Source organism: Sitophilus oryzae, unplaced genomic scaffold (assembly GCF_002938485.1).
Source record: "Sitophilus oryzae breed Bouriz unplaced genomic scaffold, Soryzae_2.0 scaffold_1449_pilon_pilon, whole genome shotgun sequence".
Lineage (NCBI taxonomy): Eukaryota > Metazoa > Arthropoda > Insecta > Coleoptera > Curculionidae > Sitophilus > Sitophilus oryzae.
The window spans coordinates 1303997-1330188 of record NW_022146114.1 but is presented as its reverse complement, the minus strand read 5'-3'; the positions used below and the strand labels follow the sequence as shown (position 1 = coordinate 1330188).

Here is a 26192-nt window from a genome sequence, read left to right as displayed (position 1 = left end):
AAAATGTCAAAGAAGCACAACATTTATTTAGTTCAATGCTACGGAAAGGGTGATAATAATTATCGGAAAATTGATACTTTATTAAGAGCAAAAAATATGACGTTAATTATAATTAATAATAACCATTTACCAAAGAATAAAATCTAAATTATATTACCTATATTATATTATATAATTTCGGTATGGAAATTTGGAAAAAGTATAAACGGGATTAACTATTTTACTTATTTTTTACATTTTACTCAAAATGTCAATAATAAAAAAATTTCCTCTTATAAAGACAATCTGGGGACATTCTTTATAATTATCAAAACGTCTACTTGTCACTAAACTAAAAAATCTGAGTTTTATTTGATCCAGATCCAACAAAAAAAGCAATTATAAACTTGTAAAGTTATTAATTAAAATTTTGAAGTCAAAATAATTAATCTTTATAAAATGAAACATAACTTTCAGTGATATGATAAACATATTCTATTTTCATAAGATAATGCTAAAAAATACAAATGCCTGATAACAATTAACACATTCTAACTTCTATCGACCATTAACTATTCGTTGTTATATTAGTAAATAAATTGTTTTTATTTCTTCTAAGGATTTTGAGAGATAAAACTAAGAAACGGTATTTACTATCTCATAATGTAGGGAGTAAGTAGTAACTTATTTAGAAAGTATTATTTTGAATTAATCAATAAGACATTCTGTACAATTTTTAATTACGTGTCTTATTTCTTACTTCCCGGTTAAGATAAGTTTATTTGTAGTTAGGTGTTGTTGGTCAACAATCTACCTAATTTAACCACACCGTGGATGTCATCTGTGGAAAAAAATAGCTATTATTTTTTACACTTTTTCCCAGTTACAGGTATAAATTAGTTAGTTATTAATTAAGCTGAACGAAAATGTTACTTACTATTGGAAAATCTGGATAATATGACCACTGAAGAAAAAATAATACAAAAGTAGAGAATTGCTGTTCTGTATCGTAGATACAAAACGCAGTGATTTCTTAACGTTTTGTTCAGTTCGTTTCAGTCATAGGGACGATAATCTAGATTTAAAAATATAGTATATCATATCTAACCAATTTTTGAACTCCATTTTTAACCAGATAAAATGTGTACAGCTTAAGGGACTGTAACGCACTGCTAAAACTCCCCATTTAACGTTATCGGAATCTATTTGCAAAGGCCCTGCGAATTGGCCAGTAATTAGGTTTTTGTTCCGAGGGGTTGGAGGCTCATTGTTGGGGTTGGAAAGTAGCTTTTAAAAAATCAGCCATATGAACGAAATATGAGATGGGAACGTATCGGGTTTATAAATAAATTAAGATTTAAATATGAATAAGCCGCTTCGCTACATGACGGATAACTAGATGCAATTTGACAGCATTTTTGGACTCTTTCAAATAATTTGTGTTAACTAAAAATGTCAAAAAGAGACCAAATAAGGTTGTATTCTGTTTCTTACCTTGGTAATGGTTTTCTATTCCGTTTATATGTCTTGCCTAAAATTTGTATTGTTACGGAACACGGTCCCTGAAAAATATCCGTCAATATTGCCACCAGATTAACTGGAGTAAAGATTTGTTTTTCTGGTCGGTTTTTCAATTATATTATTTCAGTCTCCTTTTTGTTGTAAAAGAGAACTGGAAAATACTTTTGTTATATAAATTATTTTTAATATTAAATTTTAAATCACGAAATCAAGCACAAAATAAAAGTTCTATAATAAGGGAATAAGATTATTGAAATTTAAAAAACTTGTAAAAAGTGTTTTAACTGATCATTACCATAGCTTACCAAAACCTGTTTTTAAAGTAGCTTCACAACAAAATTCAGCTGGCTGGGCTCAACGGCTGGGGCACGACAATCGATAATTTTTGCGAGGTCAATCTCTAGACGTTCAGTTAGATATTATAGAACCCCTCCCCCGTTTCCAGATATACAAATCTATTTCTAAAAAAAAACTCAAATTTTGAACTAGACGATTAAAAATAATTTTCACTCAATGTAAAAACAAATTATAAACATCTTAAGGCCAACTGACAGTAAGCACCCTTAAAAAATGAAGAAGAGTACGGGCCAGGTAACGTCTATAACTTGACCTCGCCAAAATTATCATCGATTGTCTAGCCGTCTTTGACTCAAATTTTTGTCGATCGTATGGTATTTCCTAGCTTTTTTCTTACCTGAACTATGTATAAATACACATGGTGAGTCTTAAATAAGTGCAAATATTTTTAGAGGTAGTATATTTCGACCCTAGAAACACGATTATGAGTTTTTTCGCAAAAAAATTGAAAATTGGGAATTTTTTGAAAAAAAAATTGAAATGGATTTTTTTTTTTGGTTTTTAGTTAAAATTTATAATTCCTTGATAGTATGGAAATATAGGAAGGTAGTAGATTAAATTTACAAGAAAGAATACCCAGAAAAGATTCAACGATTTTCAAAATTTAAGCAAAAACATATTTTCTTGGAAATTTTCAAAGTTAGAGAAAAAAGAGAAAGAGAAAATATATTTCTACGAAAAGATCTGCTAGACCTGAAAATATTTGCACTTATTTAAGACCCATCCTGTATAAACGTCTCTACTGTGGATGAACACTATAAAGGGTTTTATTTAAGTTTAAAATTTACATTTAAATAATGATTGTTGACATTTTGAGAGCTGTTAGTCTATTTTTGCTTTTATAACCTGTAGATGATTTAAACTAGTCGGCCCTTTGCGAGGACATTCCACTATGCCAACCAATATTGACATCTGATAAATAACGACAATCTATGCGAAATGAATATAAAAAATTGGCGCCGGGAGGTACGTATAGCCGCCCATAATTGATATTTTTTATCTCAAAAACTGCAACTTTGACTGATTTTGTTGTTATTACAAATTTTGTTGCAAATATTATTCCTAATCTTAAATTTAAAACTGCGTTTCACTAGCTACTGTAATTTTGGAATTACGATTTTTTAAAATTTTTAATCCCCTCCCATATTCCCCCCACCCCCTCCAAAAACTAATAGCCAGATTCTCGGGTGCCACAGTATTTTTGTGCCAAATTTGGTTAAAATCGGTTTAGCGGTTTTTGAGTTATCGTGTTACAGACGGATAGACGGACAGACAGACAGACGGACAGACACCACAAAAATGTTTTGTATTTAGGTCATTTATGACCCAAATAACTCATTTTGAGTGAAATTAAAAAAAAACTTTTTTTTTGCCGATCTTAATAGCCTACCATACCTGTCGGTATGGTCGGCTAAAAATTGTTATCACTCTCATACGCCACTTCACTATTTAGAACAGTTTCTATTTTCAAGCACCAATAATACCGTACGGTCGAAAAAAAAACGGTGTCCAGTTGGCTGGGAAATGAACATCGATGACATTTCCCATATAAATTTACATATAAAATGACAGCGATCTTCATTCCATAGCCATCGCTGACGCCATTTTTTCTCGATCATACGGTAGAACAACTATTTTAAGAATTGAGTTACAATCATCGGTGCCTTGATTGCTACGTAGCGCGATATCTCTACAAACATACCGTATGATCGAGAAAAAACGGCGTCAGCGACGGCTATGGAGTGAAGATCGCTGTCATTTTATATGTAAATTTATATGGGAAATGTCATCGACGTTCTTCTCCCAGCCAACTGGACGCTGTTTTTTTCGATCATACGATACTCTATTACTAATAATCGCGTTAATAAAATACTGACACTAATACGAGTTAAAATATTTGTAATTTAAAAAAAACACAATTTTTCCTTTTTAGCGATTACAGCATCTTTAGATAAAAATAATGATGTTTGAATGAGGATATCATAATAAAACAAATTGTAGTTAAAATTATTTAATTTACAAAAAAGTACTTTCAAAGAGACAATAACAAAATAAATAATTTCTACACAATATCAATTAAAAATAATATCAGAAAAAACAACAACAACTTATCAATACAAATACGTATGTAAATAATGATAGTACAATATATACAAATTATACAGGAGCTTAAAATAATGTTAGGGTCGTTCAAATATATTTCAACTTTTTTATCTAAAATTATCAACATATCTGAATACTTTGAGCTACCCCGTACAAAAAATGGAAAAACCTGATAATCTGAATAAAAATGAAGAAGTATAAGTGTAATAGTATTTAGTTACGTTCGTATACTCTAGTTTGTGTTTAATTATTAAATAGAAAAACTGTGTCTATATTTTCTTCGTTTATTTCAACTTCACATCATGTTTCAGATGGTTAAGCTAATTTTTTTATTTATGCTTGTAAACTATTTACACATTTGATACAAGAAAATTCAAGAAAAAATATCCAATAAATGTCATCAGAAGTTATTTAGAAGGCTTGTGTACCTTTGAATAAAAAGATGAAAGAAGGAGCATATCAACAAACTTAAGGCCAGCAAACTGTGGAGAATTAATATGATGACCTAAATACCCATTAATCAATGCCGTTCTAATTTTATTTAAAACCTGTAAAAATATAATGCAAGGTAAACTCAATAATTTGTTAGTTTTGTTTCACGTTGTCACTAAATGTTATTAGTTAATAAAATTATTGTTAAAAAATATATTTCTAGTAAAAATCGATAAGTCATAATTATTATCTAATAATCAAAATATCAGATGCGCTACTGAGACATCGAAGTAAAACTGTCGTACCCTAATTATTTTTGACAAGTTGTAAATAAAGCGAGAATACAAGAAAAAACATATAATTATTTAATTCTAATTGAATTTCTGAAATGATTGTTATCTTGTATCCTATCAGTAAAAATATTCGCTTATTTATCTCAATGCACACAAGGCACAATTTATCTCAATTCAACCAAGATTGCACACTGCACAACTAACTATTTTAATTTCTTTTTTTAAGACTTAAAAATCTTGACATTATTGTGAAACTTAAAATGAGCCATCAAAAATAGTGACAAAAAAAATTATGGAAAAACGTTTTACTAATTAGTAATTATACAGGGCGTCTAATAATGATACTCTTATATTTAAGAGGGTAATTCGTGGACCTATTCTAAGAAAAAAAACTCCATATGAATTTATGTTCTAAACATCTTACCTTTTGAGGTACAGGGTGGTAGCATTTTCTAAAACACTATTTAATACACGTTTTCTATGCAACAAAATACATTTTTAATGTACAAATGAAAAATAAATAAAAAATAAATGATGTGAATGAAGATTTTCAAAATAATTTTTATTTTAACAGAAGTTAGTGGCATACTATTTTTTCTCCAAAAATAATATTCAATATAAAACCCTTATGGGCGCCACTGGTTGAAAAAAAAATATTTGTACGTCACAAAAAGCATTTTAATACACAGAAGACGATTATCAAGATTCGTAGAGACAAATAATCTACGAGTATAATAACAGCAGAATTATTACTTACGAAAAAACAGTTTTTTAGAAAAGTTTACACCCTGTATCTCTTTTAAGTTAAGATGTTTAGGAATATTCCTAGTTTTAAGTTAAGTTGTTTAGGAACATTCCTATGTTTTTTCGTAGAATACGCATAAAAATCACCCTCTTAAATATAATAGATGTCACAATAATATGGTATGTACCCTTAGGGTATATACCGGGTTCGTCTCAAAACTGGTTCACCCCTATAATTTTTTTTAGATAAAAAAACGAGATTTGGTATGTTAGTATATGACATAAATTAGGATTGATTGACGTATTCAATTGTTTTTCTCACTTCCTGTTTCACCGGAAATGACTACAACTTTTGATTTTTAAATGACACTCCCTATTTTTTTTCTTTGTTCGATAGAAAATGACATTCTGAAAACAATGACATCATATGTCAACTTTTGACATTTTCGGATATGGTTTATTTGAAATTGTGACATGCGATTCATAACGACAATTTGATTCGAAATACCAAGTGTGTGGTACCAAATTATTCGTAAAAGATTGTTTTTTAAATATGCTAATGAGCCACCCTCGTTACATTTAAAAAAATTGAGATAAGTTTAAAAATTCGATTTGGCCATCTTTTAACCGACTAGGACAAGACAGTAAAAACATTAGACGATCAAATCTATTTTTCCAAGGCTACTTGATTAAAAATTAGTGTTTCTAACACATCCATGGCACTCTAGATTGAAATTTAATATATTATATTTTTTAAGCGAAAATGTCAAAAGTTGACATATGATATGTCATTCTATTCAGAGTGTCATTTTCTATCGAACAAAGTAAAAAAATACCGAGGGTGCAATTTAAAAATCAAAAGTTGTAATCATTTCCGGTGAAACAGGAAGCGACGAAAAACAATTGATTACGTCAATCAATCCTAATTTATGGCATACACTAACATACCGACTATCGTTTATTTCTAAATAAATAAAAAAGTTATAGGGGTGAGCTATTTTTGAGACGCACCCGGTATAGGCACAAAGAAAATATTTTTCTCTTTTTAGTTACCGTGAAAATATCCCATAAGCCTTGATGAAAAAAAAATCTAGTAAAGTTTGAGCTCTTAATATTAATATTAAGAGGTGTCTGTTGTGTCACTGATTGTGATTTTCTATTTCTCGTTTAAATAACACGGGGAAATTTTTTTTTTGTTTTTGGAATTTTATTGCATTCTAACAAACAAGCGTTTTGTAAAAATCAATACGTATTCTTGTAGGAAATTAAACGGTTCTCAAAAAAGGTCAGATATGAATTTACACTTAATCGACTGGTTTGGAAGATATTGAAGGTTAAAGTTCAACTTCAAATCGTATATGATAACTTCCACAATTTTGTATACTTTGTCAAGAAATAATGGCTCAAAACTTAAAATATCATATTATGTACCCTGTATAATAATATGGTATACTCCTTCTTTTTTCTCCTTTATTCAATGGAACTCACGTGCTGTGACAAATGACTAGTATTTTTATCTTGTCATTCTTGTACATTTCCAAAGAAAAAACTAAGTTGACTAAAATGATATGGTTGACTTTCTTTCATATATATATATTACGATTTCTCGTTGTAGTTGAACCCTAAGAAATTCTACATCCGTACGGATTTGTACAATATTTAGAAAAAACCGTTACTTTTGCGACGTTTTACACTATATATTCTATACATTATATACAAAACGAATAATTTACAAAACTATAGAGATATACTATAATCTTTTGTTATGCTTTTGTTTTTTAGAATCCCAGCTTGAAGCGATATGTATACTTTGAGTTTGTTTTTTATGTCAATTTATAATAAGTATAAATTTCGTACGATATGCTAAAATAGTTCACCAAATGTTATGCCAATAAAATTTTATATAATTATGCTATAAAACCGAATATACAGGATGTTTTTAATATTACTTATATTAGTCTGAATTAATCTAATTCAGCAGATAAAAATCAGACTTTTTGAGAGTTTTAACTATGAGCTATTAAGAAATTGATTTATGATATGCATGTTGCAAAAATTCAACTAAAGCATAATGAAATATTTTGAAAACATCCTGTATATTTTCACAAAGTTTTATTTAAATATAGATAGATGTGCGAAGAAAATGTAATGTTTCATAAGTATTATATGATCACAGATTGATAGTTATTATTTCTATATTATGATATAAATCGGGTTACATATACAGGGTGTTTCAAAAAATATGTGCCATCTCTCGTGGGGAGATTCCTCACGTAAAAATAAGATTTATTTTTCATATCAATATAGGTCCGATTCTGCTTTGTTTCGTAGCTACAGGGTGTTAAAATCTTAATAATTTTCCGATTTATTATAATTTTCTTCGAAGTACTTTTAGTGATTCGAGCGAAATTTTCAGGGTATAAGTTACTATAAGTGCTACATATTTTAATGCTAAACAAGTGTCGATAAATCCATCAGGGACGTGCATGTGGCTTACCACTGGAATAATTCTCAAAAAAAACATGTGCGCCACTGACTTTTTTCTTTTGATATCAAAATTATGTAGGCCGTTTAATGCCAATTAAAAGTTATCTCTTGATGTTTTGTCGAATTATCATCCCTCCCTCCTTGATTAGAGAAACACAATTGTTATTAATCACAATTAATAAAATTAAAATAAAAATGTTAATAAATTGTATATTTTAGCTAATTTATTATTAAATATTATTACTATTAGTTATTATTACTATTAGTCGAACCTACAGCAATTTCAAATAAAAAATCATGGTATTTAAGATAATTACAAAAAATCTAATTTTAAAAAGTTTTAACATCCTGTAACTCTAAAACTATGCATTTCCATACCCATGTTTATAGGAACTTTTTTTCATATTTTTTTTGATGAGGAATCAATGAGTACTTATTTAAAACTTTCGTAAGTTAATGATTTCAAACTTTTTTTAAGGTTGCATTAGACTTGGAACAAGGCAAATTAATAAAATTGCGTTTATCTCATCAAGGACGCCGAAATCGACAAAATATCAAGAGACAACTTTTAATCGGCCTTAAAGTTAAAAAAAGTCAGTGGTGTACACGCTTTTAATAGAAAAATATTCCAGTGATAACGCATATGCACGTCACTGGTGAATATGGCGACACTTTTTTAGCCTTAATATGTCGTATTTATAGTAACTTTTACCCTGAAGAATACATTCAAAAATCAAAAAGTACTTGGAAGAAAATTATAATAAATCGAAAAAATATTAAGATTTTAACAGCCTGTAGCTAGAAAACAAAGCAGAATCGGACCTATGTTGATATGAAAATTAAATATTGTTTTTACGTGAGGAATCTATCTCCCCACGAGAGATGGCACATGTTTTTTGAAATACCCGATTATTACTAATTATTCTTTAGTTAAAATGTCCCCCTTAAAAATGTCCGAGATATGTGTAGTCCTTCCAATGAAAAAATACTTTTTATGACAGTAACAATTATTGTTGTTAATAAATGTTGATAGATGCATCTTATACAGCTTACAGCATTTATAGCTTGTTTTTGAAAATCAAGTTTCTGATTCGTTTTTGATTCAATTATATGTAATTACCTATATGTAACCCTGAAAGAATGCTATTATGAAATACAAAACTAGGAATGAGTGGTAACCGATAGCACAAAATAACTTTCCTTAATATCTAAAAAGTCTTTGGCAAAATTTGTAGGAAAAATTGCACTAAAATGTGATTCGTCGAAAATAAAAAGTTGCCACGTCCTCACAGTTTTCTTCGATAGCGGTAATTTATTAAAAAAGTTTTTTTTGTCAATAACTAAGGCCAACTTTTCATTTTCGCAATTTGCAGGATGATAAAATACTATAGAGATGTGTCTGTAATGGACACAGAGTCAGCTATATCGTCGGGTTATTTCGTTGGTCCTACGAGAGCAGCCGAACCATAGGCTTGGGCGTTACATGTGGGTAATGCGAACGGGTTCATAGAGGCGAAAGGTGACGACACAAGTGACATTCCTGCAACAATAAAAAATACAATATAATTAAAAAGGTGTATGAGGTATGCCCTGTTTCATAACAAATAATAGAGACGGGTCGTTTTTATTTTCGACATTTTAAACAACAGCTCGAAAAAATGGTTAGTTTCAAAAATATCAGGTATGAAAAAATAATGCACGTTTCTGGTCAACCTGTCGACACTTTTTTAACATTAAGATATGCCAACACTTGTAGTAACTTGGAAGAACAATGTGGGGATTGCCATATTATGAATTATCTCAAATTGGTAACAGTTATGACTTTGAACTTTTTTTGAACAAGAAGAAGAAATATGAAATTAATTTTTGGTAATAAAATGCAAATGTTGTGGATTTGGTTAGTAGATGGTTGGTAACATTATTTGAATTGAGCACATACTCATTTTGTTTCCTTTTGCTTCATTTTTGCTGCTTATTGTTATGATCAGCGGATGTCCTTATAGACGTCGGAGATTCTAATAAATAACAAAATACTGAAAATAGTAATGGAATAGAGGTTTGGGACAAATAAAACATAGCTCAGGAAACTATCAGAAATCAACAGAAGAATGAAGTTAGCTTGGAGTGCTTATGGCAGAAACTCAATTATATTCAAATCTAGAAAGCCACTCTATCTGAAGAAGAAAACATTCGACTAATGTGTTCTACCAGTCATGACATATGTATGCAAAACCTGGACACCTAAAACCGCCATCATAAGGAAACTGCAAGTCACACAACACTCAGTGGAACTAAATACATAATTACAGTTGGGGGGTTGAAACCTTTGGTGTTATAACAGCAATATAAAATACTGTGAGTTTTAATTATCTGCTGATGATGCTAACATAGTTAAGCAATGATGCTAACATAGTTAGTCCAGTGCAAAAGTAAAAATGTTTTGGTGTATTATGGACAAATAGAGTTTTATTTTGTAAATACATAATGTTGGAATAATGAAGTAAACCTGTAAAAAATGTAGAAAAAAGATAGATTAGATATGATAAAAACCCCAGGTAATAGCATTCATAGAATCAAATTCCTCATGTGGTAATGGGTACAATACCTGGCAAGAAGGACGAACAATGAATGGCCCACAAAAATTATAGAATAGTATCCACGAGGAATTAAGGGTCATTGAAGAAGACAAAACCTAAGATGCAACCATGATTATAGGAAAAGATGATGATGATAATAATGAGGATGATGACGATTAACAATAGAAAAAATAAATAATTAAATGATATTACTTTAAGGTCTTATTTTTAAATCATAGTTACAGTTCCAACTTAAATTTATAAATAACATTTTTGTTCAACTGACAGAAGGTTGTAAAATATAATAGTATAGTCAAAAATTATGAAAAATAAGACAGTTTCTTAAAATTTAATAACAGGGGATATACCTATTAAAATTCTAAAGAAGAATCTAAAGAAGAACACATTTCACCAATGTGTACTACCGGTCATGACCAAACATGGACCCTTAAAACGGACATCATAAAAAAACTGCAGGTCGCACAACTCTCAATGGAACGAAATATGCTGGTAATAACCACGAGAGACTGTAAAAGAATAGAGTGGATACGACAAAAGATGCAGGTAATGTTTTTGTCATCCACAAGGTCATTTCCCTCAAATGGCAATGGGCAGGACACCTGACAAGAAGAACGGACAACAGATGGAACGAACAACAATGGAGATTAAGAGACCTAGAAGAAGACCTAACCTGAGATGGGATCATGATATTAGGAAATTAGCAGGGATAACTTGGGCCCGCACAGCCAACAATAGACAACAATGTGCCCAACTACAAAGAGTTGGGCTACACGATAATTGGAAATGGTTGAATAAGCTGAAAATGATGACGATGATGCTGATACCTTACAGTTGAGGGTTGGAACCTTTGGTGTTACACAGCAAAATAAAAACACTAAATCACCACAATACACCAAAACACTTTTACTTTTACACTGGACGCGCGTTTCGCTAATCATGTTAGCATCATCAGCATATGATTATAAATTAACGCGCGTCCAGTGTAAAAGTGTTTCGGTGTATTGTGGTGATTTAGTGTTTTTATTTTGCTGATACCTATTAAAATAACTGAGGTTCTAATACTACTTTTGGGCAAAATCTATCACCTAATTTGCACTGAAATGATAAATGCCTATCCGATGCATCATCATCCGTGAGTTCACCTATATATTATCTTTATAGAGTTTTAATTAGCTTTTATTACAGTTATCAAACGCAAATATAAATATTTAACGGCAAAAAACTGCACTCAAACAGGAAAGTCAAGCAAAGTCACAAAAAGACAAAATTAAAAAGGAGAAAAATATTGTAATAAAAATACTAATACTTATTTATTATTGAACTGCTGTCGGTGCCAGCCCGTAACGTTTTGATGGTGGAACAGGGCCGTGGAGTAGGAGGGTAATTCGGCGAGTCCGATCCTTTAAATACCGGAGCGAAAGCGTTTTTTTTTCTTTGTCAAGACAAGTGCCGTGCGTACCCTTATAATAATGTTCTGTGCAAGCCAAAAAGCAAAAATAACACACATAAGCAAACTAATATATGTAAAATATAGAAAAATAAATAAAAAGCAAAGTTGTATTTATAAAAATGAATGTTTGATATATCAACATTTTTAAATAATACCAATTTACTTATTATTATTAATACCTCCATTATAATAACATTATTTGAAAACTTGGATTTATATTTTACTGTCAGGATTGGTACATACAAACGTGTACATTGTACGCTTCAAGTCAGTTTATTGATAATACGGATATTAAATACAAGCATGTTAACAACTGTCTGGAATATTTTATGGCCATATTATCACCATGTCCAGCTCATCTTGCATCAAATTACATCTACCAACATAATGCCAGAGTTACAATTACTTTATTATCATTTAAGACATTCGTTTAAAGCAACTGAAACACATGTGTTGCCTAGATAAACCCAGGCCCCACAGTTAGATGGAGAAACGCTATCAAAATATTTGATGAATGCACGTCGCACAGTGGTTTCGGCAATGGAAAAAAAAACCAAAATAGAGGGCGTTAAATCGGGTTTAAATTATCCCATCTTACATCGAGTTAGTTCAAAGACAATATAATAATATTACTTTTTTAATTTAATTACTAGTTTTGATTTTACAGCACCTCTTTTTGACAATTTTCTTAATATACGAAACGCGCAAAAATAAAGCGAAAACAAGTAATATTTTACAGCCCTTCTTTTAATTCCTAAAAATCGGTATTACCCAGGAACTGTTTCGTTTATCCATGGGCATTAAAAGTAAAAATCATTTTGCCAAAATATACCGTGCCATTGGTGCAGTTTAGGTTGAACCTATTTCTAATAAAATTACTTTACTTCTTACTTTAATCAGGCTTTACCAAGCTTTGGTCTCGGATTAATTTGACTAAAAAAAGCAACTGTTAAAGTAGTGATTCTATAAATTTTATCGCCAGATTCGGCCAAGTTTGTTAAAAATTTAAAATAAAAGATAAACGGTGTGAAAAAAATTAAAACTACTTTCTTCATTTTTGCGGATGCCGAAAACCGATTTTAGATAAATTTTGATATGAAACTTTATCAGTATTGTTGTTGGATTTGTCTTATTAGCTGGATAGTAAACATGTCGCAATTTGTGATACCATACAGTGTTGTGTGCGAGTTACTCTTTAACCGCGAGTACCCTTTAGAGCAAGGTTTAAGGGAACAGTATCCAGAATTACAAGGAGAGCGGTTGTTGCTGGTAACTGGAGCCATAAAAACGATTTCAACCTAACTTTGCCAAAAATTGAGAGAGAAGTGCATCATGTGAAAACGATTTTTTCGGAAGTATAGGAGTGGTTGCAGGGCGAGTTTTGGTTAATTTTCCTGAATCTGATCATGAATCCGAAAACGAGTCATCCCTTAAGTCTGTCGGAGGTCGCCCAGAGAAACCTTTTGAAGATTTGTGTAAAAGAAGTAAGCAAAATAAAATAAAAAAACTTCGAGAGGATTTTTCGGATGAATTGATAATCGCAGCAGCAGAACAAATAAAAAAAGAAAAACAAGCTGATACTATGAGGTATATTGATTCTAAAAAAGCCTTGGGTTTAATTTTTGACGCATCTTTAACAAAATATCAATATGAAATATTAAGAAAATGTGTTAAGGAAGTAGGCTGTAATATTTTCCCGCCCTATTTGCAACTACTTGATTCAAAAAAAACAGTGTTACCCTAATACGGTGGAAATAACAGAAAGTTGTGGTAAAGTCACTTTGCAAGGCTTATTGGATCATACTGTGGCGAGAATTATACAAGGAAAAACGGAGAATGAATTGTGCATGATTAAAAGTGAACTCACACTGATTTCAAAACGGGGATGTGATGGTTCATCAGGACATTCTCAATACAAACAAACACTCTCCGATGAAAACGTCACAGATGCAAACATGTTTTTGACGTCAGTTGTGCCCTTGTCCTTATCTGAAAACCACGATGCTTCCATAGTTCGTTGGGAAAATCATAGACCATCCTCTACACGATTTTGTCGGCCTCTTAAATTTGAATATATCAAAGGAACAGCAGAGGTAATACGAAATGAAGTGGAAAGAATGGAACGGGAAATTTCGAATTTGACACCTTCCGTCATCAAGTTAACGGGAAAAACTTTCACTGTTAACCACACCCTAGTATTGAATATGATAGATGGAAAAGTTGCGCAAACAGTGGTTGGAGCATCATCAATGGCTGTTTGTTGTGTATGTAATGGTAAGCCTTCAGATTTTAATAATTTGGAACTAGTGAAAAGTAAACCAGGGGCAAACAAGGCGATACAGATGGGCTTCTCTCCATTGCACGCTCGCATAAAATTCATGGAATGTGTGTTACACATTGCATATAATAAAGAGTTTGCAGCTTGGCGAGTTAATCAGGAAATAATTATAATATCAATATACTAAAAAATATAAATTCATAAAAAAAATAATATATTAATTTCATAATGAGATAAATTTATTAGAATTAAAACCTTACCGAAAATCATAAAAAAAAAGGAAAACATCGCAATGGAGAGCGATACCCCAAAAAAACTCAAAAATGTCCCGAGGTATAAAACAGCTCTTTTAAAATACCCACAAATAATGGAAATCCTCCATCCCCCCACAAAATGGAGGTCACTTAAAATTTTGTAAAAAATGCACGCATTTTTGTTTTACCCTGTATTATGGGTATTGGCCAATAATTATATAAACTGCAAAGAACGGTTCGACAGTCGATAAAAAAGCGTTTCAGAATCTGGCTAGCAATTCAAAATGCCTCAATAGTTTAGAAAATACAAGAAGTTCAACTTGATGCAAAAATTTTCACTTTACGTTTCAATTGGTGCTCAGTTTACTTTTAAATAAATTTATTAAATCATGTTATTTGATGTATTTTATTAAGCTGAATCGAATAAAATTCGTCCCAATGCGATTGGATTAACGGTTTAGGAATTTTCACTTGCTGGAATGACATAGTGCGTGGTTATATGTCTCTTTTTAAAAACGCGTGTAGGATTTTTGTTGAACTTTTGAACTGTTATTTCTAAGTTTTCATCACACATCAATGTGATATTTGTCTAAAATTTGCAAAAGAATCCGAATCTCTGGATAACTTGAAATTATTTACCCATTTAAAAGCCTTTGATCATGAAAGTGGAAAAATTTGTTCATTTTTTTTTGACGGGCTGGAAAAATTATTTATATTAAATTTTGATGAGTTTTGCACTGAATAAAACATTCAGAGGCTGTTTGATATAATGAAAACTATAGAATTTGACCACCCATGTGAGAAATTTCCTCTTATTTACATCATTAAATTATTTATTAGATTGAAAATATTTTATGCATTAAAGTTAGTACAAAAAATAAAGATTTATACAGTCGAAAAAAGTCCGATAGAACCAATAGAAATGTAACTATTTTGTCACGTCTTTAATTAAATTTTGTTAAATAAATTATTTTTTAAACTATAAATATCTTTTTTTTTCCTAATCTCCTACGAGCTGATATAATATGACGAGCAATCTATTAAATTACTGTGAGATTATACAGAAAAGTCCACAGACTTCGAGACATAGGAAAATCAAGTCCAGTTAGCGTGTGTCCAAATTTTGACAAGTTTTCAAAAATTACAGTTTTGTTTAGACTGACATTTAATTTCGCCTGACTTCTCGGTGAATGATTTTATGGGAGTACATACAATCTAAAATTTACGGCCATGAAGAAATTAAAAACTTGGAGCAGTTAAGACAGAAAATATTTAATGCCTTTGACACTGTCACCCCTGATATGTTATCCAATGTGTGGAGGGGATTTTATGATCATTTGGGTTATTGTTTAATGCAAGAGGGAGGCACTTTTGAACAATTTTTGTAATTTTTTAAATTTCATTATCCTGTTTTTTTACCGTTTACCCATTACCTACCTTGACGGACATGGGAAAACGGAGGTCCTTTTCAGGACCGCAAATATTCTGATTGAGAAAATTGGTAACTTTTTTTTGGATTAAAAAACAAAAGTTGTTAATATAATATCAATTTAAAAGGGTTTTAGTAGTTTTAATACACACTATGATTAAAATTTATTATTATTATAATGTACATTATTAATACTATTGTTCATTCGAAATGGTATTAAGGCCCAATTGCAACAATGATTTAAATTTTTCTTAAAGATAAGTAGAGCTTAGAATGAGCTGTATTTATATTTACTTTAATATTCACTTTAAATGAGGGAATTTGACTGAAACAATTTTTGAATTTGAATTGTTTTTAATGATACTAACAATTTTAGTTCAATTTTTAATAAAATTTATTTAATATTAATAGAAATCCAAGAGATTTGAAACCTCTTTTAGCGATTTATAACATTCTCAAATGAATTACAGGTGCCCTTATTTTCTATGAAAATCACACAGCTTTTTTTCATAGTCGCTACAGTTGCTATAGCTATAAAAAACTAATTTTTAAGGTGTGAAAATTGCGATACACGCTGAATGGACTTGATTTTTCGTATGTCTCGAAGTCTGTGGACCTTTTTGTATGCCTCGATAACATATTGGTGCAGATTATTTTCACCCAAACAAATAATAACCCCAACTATACATTGATGCGGATTAATTCGGCGAACTCTTTCTGAAGGTCACAGAAACCTGAACGCGTAATTCGGTGTTCTTTCGCATCTGTTGTAGTTAATTTGTGCGCTGGGGATTCAGGTGGCAGCTCTGCTGTAAAAAATGTCAAGTTGCCGCATTTATTTATTTATGTCATTCGTTTTGGCATTTTAGTTTTGTATTACGAGTTTTTGGTTTAAATAAAGAGTGTTGTGATACTTTAAGCATAAAAGTGTTTACTAGCAGACCTTGCAATCGAATATTGTTCTTTTTAGAACACCTTTTAGAGCAAAGTGCTTGAGATAGCTTAATAGCCGTAAAAAAACTCATTGCATCTTTATTAGAATATTTTGAACGTGAAAGCGGTAGTGATAGCCTTTTATATCCCTTAAGTGCTGTGAGATGAGTTTTGTAGATGTAAATAATAACTGTTTATATATTTATACTTAATTTATTTTTGTTTCTTAAAATATTTAATTAAAATAAAATATGTAAAACTGGTCAACGCTGTGCCGGTCAAGCTTAATCACGCGACTAAAAGTTTATTTGGTATGATTTTTATCTCTTCTTTATTTGGTACATTTTTTTATCTCTACATTATAACAAAAACAAATTCCAATTAACACTGCTTTCAGATGGAGCGGAGCGTCCGCGACGGACGGTCCGTCGCATGTGAAACCACTGTAAATGAAATTATTGCAAGTTTTCTGAATGAAAGTTGAAAAATGTAAAGTTCTAATTGGTTAACATTAGTCTTCACTTTTTGTGAGATTCCACTGTGAGTCTCGAAACTGATACTCAGCGCAGCTAAAAGGCGCTAAAAGATCTCTGTATTTTCAATAAAAGTCTCAAAACTTAAGTAATAGTTTCAATGTCAGTCGCCATGATCACTTTCCTGTTCAAAATAATTTGGTAGAAACGAGACAAAAATCAAATAAAAAAATTATGACAATCGCCGACATTTCCCATGACCACCAACATAAAGCCTTTTTTATCGACCAGTTCGTTCACTTGATGCGACAGCGTGCCCTTTTTTTAACAGGGTATGAGATTATGACAAAGGAAAAAGTGCGCTCTAAATTTCAAATGAATTCTTATACCATGTCTTTCAAACGTGTGCTTTTCAAAACTTTTTATTTTTTCAGATTAATAAAAGAAATTTGGTCTATAACATAAATTAGGATTGTTGATGTATTCAATTGTTTTTGGTCACTTCCTGTTTCACCGGAAATGACTACAACTTTTGGTTTTTAAATGACACCAACGGTATATTTCTACTTTATTCCATAGAAAATGACACTCTAGTGACAATAGAATATGACATATCTTATTAGACTGACATTAGACTCGAAATACTGTGTGTCTGGTACCAAATTATTCGTAAAAAATGCTTTTTTCGAATATACCAATTAGCCACTCTTGTTCCATTTGAAAAACTTGAGATATGATTAAAAATATGATTTGGGTATCTTTTAACCGACCAGGACAAGACACGAAAAGTATTAGATGATCAAACCTATTTTTGCAAGGCTCCTTCATTAAAAATTAGTATTTTTAACACAGCTCTCTAACACATGGCTCTCTAGCTTGAAATTTAAAATACGATTTTTAAGCGAAAATGACATTCTATTCAGAGTGTCATTTTCTATCAAATAAAGTAGAAATATTCCGAGGGTGTCATTTGTGACCAAAAACAATTGAATATGTCAATCAATCCTAATTTATGTCATATACTAACAAAACAAATCTCAAATTGTAAAAAATGTCTATACCTATGTGGCGGATTCATCTATCCAAAAAAATCCTTATGGGTTTTTCGCCACTGCACTGCAAGAAAAATCTACAAAATAAAATAGTTATTTTTTGTAAACACTTCTGCGTTAAACCTAAACGGACGCTGCTTGTCAGAAGTTCTGTTTACAGTATCTGTTTTAAAAAGTAAAGTGTTCTCGAATAGTTCAATTTAAATATTTTAAATAGTTTTTTTCTTGATTCTTTATATTTTTTTGCTTCCGACGACGGAAAGAGAAAACTTTCTGAAACGTTAAGCATTTTTTTCTTTGTTAGGCAAATTTTTATTACTGTAAACACAACTTCTGACAAGCAGCGTCCGTTTAGGTTTAACGCAGAAGTGTTTACAAAAAATAACTATTTTATTTTGTAGATTTTTCTTGCAGTGCAGTGGCGAAAAACCCATAAGGATTTTTTTGGATAAAACAAATCTCGTTTTTTTATTTACAAAAATACGATAAGGATTGATTGACGAATTCAATTAGCTTCGTTCACTTCCCGTTTCACCGGACATGACAACAAATTTTGATTTTTAAATGGTAGCGTCAGTATAGTTATACTTTTTATTTGATACGAAATGGCATTCTGAATAGAATGGCATATCATATATCAACTTTTGATATTTTTACTTAAAAAATAGCTTATAAATGATAAATTTTAAATGTCAGTAATACGGCCGTAAATGTAACGAGAGTTTAATTCGAATATATGTGGTACCAAATATTTCGTAAATAAATGCTTTTTCCAAATATGCTTGTATATTGAGCGACATTTAAAAAAATGAATTATGACTAAAAATACGATTAGGGCGGCTTTAAACAGGCCAAGAAAATATACTAAAAACATTAGATCTATTTTTCCAAAGCTCCTTAATTGATTAAAAATTCAAGGTTTTAGCACAGCCATTCCAATCTATAGTTAAATTTAAAATGTTATTTTTTTAAATTAAAAATAAAATTAAAAATATCAAAAGTTGGTATCTGATTATGTCACTCTCTTTCTCAAATAAAGTATAAAAATATAGAGGGTAACCTTTGAAAATCAAAAGTTATAGTCATTTTCGGTAAAACAGGAAGTGGCCGAAACTACTTATTTGAATGCGTCAATCAATACCGAAATATATCATCTATCGAATTTCGTTTTTTTTTATCAGAGAAAAAGTTATAGGAGTAGTATCACTTTTGGGAAACGCCCGGTACATTAGAAATTTAATTTGGTGATTGGTTCGGCGTTTTTGATGACAGGCACGCCAACTTTTATTGATTTCTCTACACAATATAATATTTTATTTCAATCAAAAGGATGAGATTTTTTATAAAGCAATGAACTGCAATATTTGTCTACTACTAAGAATATTTTATTACTACGCGGTACTATCTTAGCTGGCTTTTAAAAAAACTATAGTGGTGTTACTGTCCTTTTTTGCATTTAAAGAACAGTAATTATCTAAAATTAAAGTAGTATTGTTTTCTATCTAGCAACCACAAAAGGGATTATCTAAACTCCACCATCCGATCTCGGTAGCTGTACCATATGGACCAAGGGGCGAAAACATTGTTTATTTTTTTTATCTGCGCCACGATCGCCAAGTACCTTTCATTAAGCCCTCATAAAGGGATTGCCGTCGCCTGTGAGGGGGTCGGGTGAGTGAAGTGGCTCCGGCCCTTTATGTCGTCCCTTAAAAAGGGCGTATTATCGCGGACCATATGCGAGCCCTCTATTAAAAATCTGACACCAGCGCAGCTCGACCCGGTCGCACTGTGCGTACGAAGGACTATTATTAGTTATTTATGTATTTATGCACCCGCGCCCAAGTTAAGGGCTAACAAATGTGGAAAAATAATAAGGAATTAGCTTGGCGAAAACGAAAATTGCCTCGCTAAATGATTAGCTGTCTGATTTATTGCGTTACTGTTAGATATGGGCTTGACATTATTTCCATTTTTGGCAAATGAAGGATCTTTGTAGTTTTATTTAATTTGACTTTTTAAAGATGTTTTGATACTTTTGATTGATGATTTTTAACAAAAGACAACTGTATAACGTTGACGACACGCAGTGTTCGTATTATTAATTTACTGCGTTATAGTTTGAATCACTTTTTAAAGAAAACTAACTAGAAGGTCCTTCAGGGTGACCTAGCTTAACAAAATAGTTTTCTACGTTTATTATGGTTTTAGATTTTAAAATCAAAAAACCTCTTTTACTAATTGTTTTAGATGACTTCCTGTTTCACCGGAAATGATTCAAACTTTTGATTTTTAAATGACACCCTCGGTATTTTTTTTACTTTACTCGATAGAAAATGACACTCTGAATAGAATGTCATAGCATATGTCAAATTTTGACATTTTCGCATATGGTTTAATTGAAATTGTAGCATGCGATTCATAACGACAATTTGACTCGAAATACCAAGTGTGTGGTACTAAATTACACTTATTATATACTAAAGTGGTACTTATTAAAAATGTTTTTTCCAAATATGCTAATGAAACACCCTTGTTCCATTTGAAAAAATTGAGATATGATTAAAAAACGATTTATGCATATTTTAAACGGCCAGGACAAGACACGAAAAACATTAGACGATCCATATTAACATAGCCATGGCATTCTAGATTGAAATTTAAAATACGATTTTTTTAAGCTAAAATGTCAAAAGTTCACATATGATGTGTCATTTTTTTCTATCGAATAAAGTAAAAATATACCGAGGAGAAAAGATTGTAGTCACTTCCGGTGAAACACGAACCGAACAAAAACAATTAAATATGTTAATCAATCCTAATTTATGTCAAATAATAAATATGTTTTTTTTTATCTCAAAAAATAAAAAAATTATAAGGGTGATCCACTTTTGAGACGCACCCGGTATGCACATTTACAATGCCTCCTTTGTGACACCGATTGCTCGTTTCTACCAGTTAGGAATTGCACTGCAGCAAAATGCACTCCAATCCCTCATCGGGCACGCGTTTTAGCTTACAGCGTGTTTTGATTGCTATGGTTAGGTACATTTTCGTTTGGTTTGGTTTGTTGGTTCATTTTTGTTTATTTTAGGTTTTTTTTCGGTACGGTATTAACTACAGTCTAAATTACAGTATGTACTAGGTTAAGTTCATACCTACACAAGAAAAGTGTTCGTTAATAAATAAATACGTTTAGCAAGGTTTCCCGCGGCGCACTTCGGCACCTTGATGCAGTTAATTCCTAACACTTTGATGCAGTTAATTCCTAACTGGTAGAGACGAGCAATCTGTGTCACATAGGAAGTATTGTAAATCTGCACCCAGTATACCTGTATATAATATAAGAAAAGCAAATTGTATATTTGTCTATACAATAAGTTGACCAGTCGGTAGAGATGGTATAGACAGACGATCATTGCATCGAAACCTGGGTATCTACTTAGGTACATTGAAGCTTGAGTTGTGACTGCTGAAAACAGGCACAAGCACACGCGGATATACAGAAAGATGACTAGCTGGTACTGCGTAAGTTATACTATAGTGTCAATAATAACTTAATATGATACTTACTAGGAGTTGAATTGAAAATTCCCCCCGACGGACTGCCCGGCAGCATGTTGCCCATCGAGGTGCTCGTGGGAGTCGCCCCTCCGTACCCGTTCATCTGACTTCCGCCGCCCCCGCTCCCGCTGCCGCCCACGTAGCTGCCGCCACCGTTGGAGGAGTGAGGAGTGGACGCGTTGGAGCAGTAGCCGCCACCCCTCGGGCTGACGCTGCTGCTTTGCGCGCGCGCGTACTCATCTAGAAGAAAAACCCTATAGATAAAGGACGGGAGTCAGTTAAAACCAAAACAAACAAAGTGAAAAAGTGATCAGATAGCTGGTTCATACTTCTAATCTTTATTCTAACTGGTAGAAGAGTTAAAAAGAATATGAATCAGTATTAACCAATGTCAGTGCTTATGGTTGCAATACTGGGTTCTTAACATTAGCCTTTGTCGTAAGAAATATGACATATTTTATATTCTTAAGGCTTTTCTAAAGATTTTCCCCAAACGGGTAAATCCCCACATGAGCCGTGTTAATGAAAAAACAGTTATATGATGCATTGAACAAGTTATTGCATTTCTTGTTAAGATTTGTAAATAGGGTACCTTTATATAATATAATCATCAGGTTTACACTTCAGCTGTAACTGTATTTTATTAAATTATCAACTTTTCATTCTCAAGTTTTTGCTCTCTTCTCGTTGGTCTTTCGTTGGAAAATACCTTAATCTTCTTAACGACACATTTGTATCTCAGTTGCAGTTAAAGCGTTTTTCATCAACACGGCAGAGATTCCATCGTTTTCAACAAAACAGCAACTGGAGTATCCAATAAATATTTTGGTTAATTCGAGTTACCAACGACTGTTTTCGTCAACAACGAAAAGGTCAGTTGTTATGTATAAAATCAAAGGGTCTCTGAGTTGTCTCTGTATTTTTCTAAACCGTGTTCGTCTGACGAAAATGGCACTCAACTATCTAGTGAGTTTTTATCTATATTTTTCTTCTTCTTCTTCTTAGTCGTATTCTCATGTCTGAGAAATCGTGATCTCATGGGTATATTTTTCGGTCGTACATCCATCTTATTTTTCATCAAGAATGTCATGATTTTAGTAGTTCCATAATCTAATCGTCGTTTTACTGTACTCTCAAATGATCTCTATTCCCTTACAATGCCTAGGTCTCTTCCGCGTTAGTTTTTGTATACTCAATTAGTGTGCATTATAAAAATTCCGTATATCTGCCATATAATTCGTCAATAAAAGAAGACGTGATGGCAAATGTTTGTATAGAATAGAAACTACAGAAAACATTTTTGTAGCTCATAACATGCCTGTCAGTCCATTTGTTGGAATTTTGGTTTTTTCCGAAACTGAAAACAGGTTTCTGTTTTTACTTTTGAAGACAAAAGAGTTTTATTTGAGCACTGATACGAATTCCTCATATATTATTTGTCAGGATGATGCTAACGGTATATCGTTATTTATTCTTTGGTCTGGTAATACCTACCTAACCAGTAATAATTAATATCCATTCATCAATACTGCGTAAATTATAAAAAAATTAAAAGTATTTCAAAATCTCGAACATTTTGTTACATCCATGACGGCAAGCGAATACTAAAGTATTCCTAAAACAAGTATGAGAATGTGAAGGGTTCTTCTGATTATTATTAAGGCGAAGTACTTAAGGCAAGTTAAGTTCAATGATCAGATTAGATCTAGTAACTGAAGTATGAACCAACCATTACTTATTTATATGAGACTTTGTTTAATTTATAAAGCAGTTAGTAAATAGAATGCTATTGTAGTGTAGCTTAAAAGACGTTACTTATTTTAGATGCTATTTTAGGTTTTCACAATATTTAAAATACTGGAAACAATCAACAATGTTATGTCTAAAAAAATTGAACTTAGATATAAATCAAATATTATCCAAGATGTTCCGGGTTGCGTTTATTTCAGGGTAGAATTAGTTGCTTCTTATTGGACCATGCTTTGTATGATGCGAGGGCGATTTCTCGCACGTACTTAAGATGTATACCCTCAAAAGTACTATCTACATTTTATAGCCGGCACTATTAAAGATGCCGAATTAGGCATTGTTGATGTTGTAGATGTTCGCTCTGAAGTAATGATCATGAAGAGTTCACAAACAAATCGATTCTAATTATTACTAAAAAACATCATTAATCTAATTCAAAATTAGGAAGTAGCACTAAATAATAAATCAGTTCTAAATAAGATCGGTGACAATAGTAAACAATCTTCAGCAACAAAGCAATAAAAGTATATACTAAAAAAAGAAAGAGAATAGAGAAAATTCTACTACTAAGATACTGAAACTGCCTGTTAATAACACAGTTCATAAAACAACAGAATTCACAGCAGCTTATAATAGTATAAACTAAGATATCTCACAGAGTCAGATCCAATATGTGGAACAACAAACAGATTTTTCAGAAATCTCAAAGAACTGCTTAAAAAAGTGGATTAGACTGGCAGAAGAGTACTTCCTAAACAGGAAGGGACCTAAACATGTTGAACCACAAAAGACAACACATCTGCAGAAATTCACAGAACATATACATTTCCAAAAATTCCTCAACAAATTGGAACTACGAACATAACCTGCAGCTATTCTATACTGATGTAAGGTCTACACGAAACGCAGTAATAAGAGGCGTTTACCTAGTTTATGTTAAAAAAAACTTTAAAAGTTATACTATAATAGAGTTTTCAGATCCACGGGAACCACAGAGTAATAACCGTTAATTTAATAGAAACGAAATGGATCTAAGATGGATAAAACGGAACTATACACAGGGAAAGCCAAATCACCATATATTGTACATAATATCTATACCTTCGTGGCCGATTCATTTTTGAAAAAAAATCTTCCAGGCTCTTCGCCACTGTAAGAAAATCGACAAAATAAAATAGTAATTTTTTATAAACACTGTTGCGTTGATCCAATTTGTCAGCAGTATTTTACGAATAAAACAAATTTGCTAACGGACAAAAAAATGCTTAACGTTTCAGGAGGCATATTTCCTCCAAGCATTGTAAGCAAAAAGATGGTAGAGATGGACATATATTGAACATCTCTACTTAAGAAATAATGGGACAGCAAAGAACACATGTTTTGGTGGGCATATTTACAGGCGACCATTAGCGCTAGAGGTACTCGGTTCCACGGAGATCAATTCTAGACTAGTGTGGGATTATGTGTGTGCTCAATGTCATAAGGGTAATCAAATGGCAGATGAAATGGCTAAACAAGGCCCATCAATGCCCCATTCATAGATCCAAAACCCTTCTGCGACGTTGCAAAAGTAGTCAGAAGAACGGCCATAAGACGATGTGTGGCCAACAAATCTCTAAAATGGTGGAGAAATTCACAGGGCAGGGACAAGCAAAAAAGTTTATAGTAGCACATTCACCAAAATTCAGGGCACATCTGATAAGCAAATACCGTCAAATCTGTAGTGGGTCTAATAACAGGGCATTATAAGCTGAATAGGCAATAGGCAGCTGCAGTTCTCCGTAATAGGCAATGATAGGCCAATGACAGAGAGCTATATGATCGACTCAGTCTCCAAATTGCTAGACTTTTTGAAAAGAATAGGACTGGAGAATGTGAACTAAGGATCAGAAGAATCAGAGCAGATCTGAAAAGGTCGCAGTGGATCATAGTCATCTCAAGGAATCTAATATACCTCTTAACTAACAATATCCTTCCTATAATACGCATTACAGAATATCTTTTCTAACTTATGTTGAAATACGGTATTAAATTTACTTTTTACATGTAGCATCTAAAATAATAAACTATCGATTATAGCAAAGCACGAAGGAACTGAATCGAACCTTCCGTTGTCCACTGACCGTTTCCAGTGTCCTGTACACTGACCGCCAATTGTCCAGTGTACGCGTTGAACGACGTGGCCATGCCGTTGTTGCCCATCGTCGGCGACCTGGGAGCGGACAGCGACAGCTGATTGTTCCTGGGCATCGAATAAAGAGCCTCTGCCAGATCGGCCGCTCTTTTCAGGATAATCTCCTGTTGGACAAAGGAAAATAGAAAATTAGCTTTAATATAATCTACAGGGTGGTCTGAATTTGTGTTCGGATTTGTTTTTTCTTCTTCGCCAACATTTTTAGGGATAAAAATAGGTAAAGAAGTTCGTATAAATGTATATCCTAAAATACTTCGTTTCTTCCAGGAGATACCTGGTGTAAAAGTTTCATTTTTATTTCGACTT

The 26192-nt window shown here is 31.9% G+C and overlaps 1 protein-coding gene across 1 annotated transcript in view; it reads right to left on the bottom strand.

Annotated features, from left to right (window-relative positions):
* Window positions 1-8792: 8792 nt before the first annotated feature.
* The window catches only part of LOC115877399 (transcription factor collier), a 243901-nt gene continuing 226501 nt past the window's right edge, over window positions 8793-26192 (bottom strand). Inside the window, exons 13-15 of the mRNA XM_030893548.1 lie at window positions 25816-25990; window positions 21953-22183; window positions 8793-9456 (exon numbers count right to left, since the gene is read on the bottom strand). Of these exons, the coding sequence (XP_030749408.1) occupies window positions 9350-9456; window positions 21953-22183; window positions 25816-25990 (513 nt within the window). The 3' untranslated portion in view covers window positions 8793-9349. The remainder of the gene's footprint in view (window positions 9457-21952; window positions 22184-25815; window positions 25991-26192) is intronic.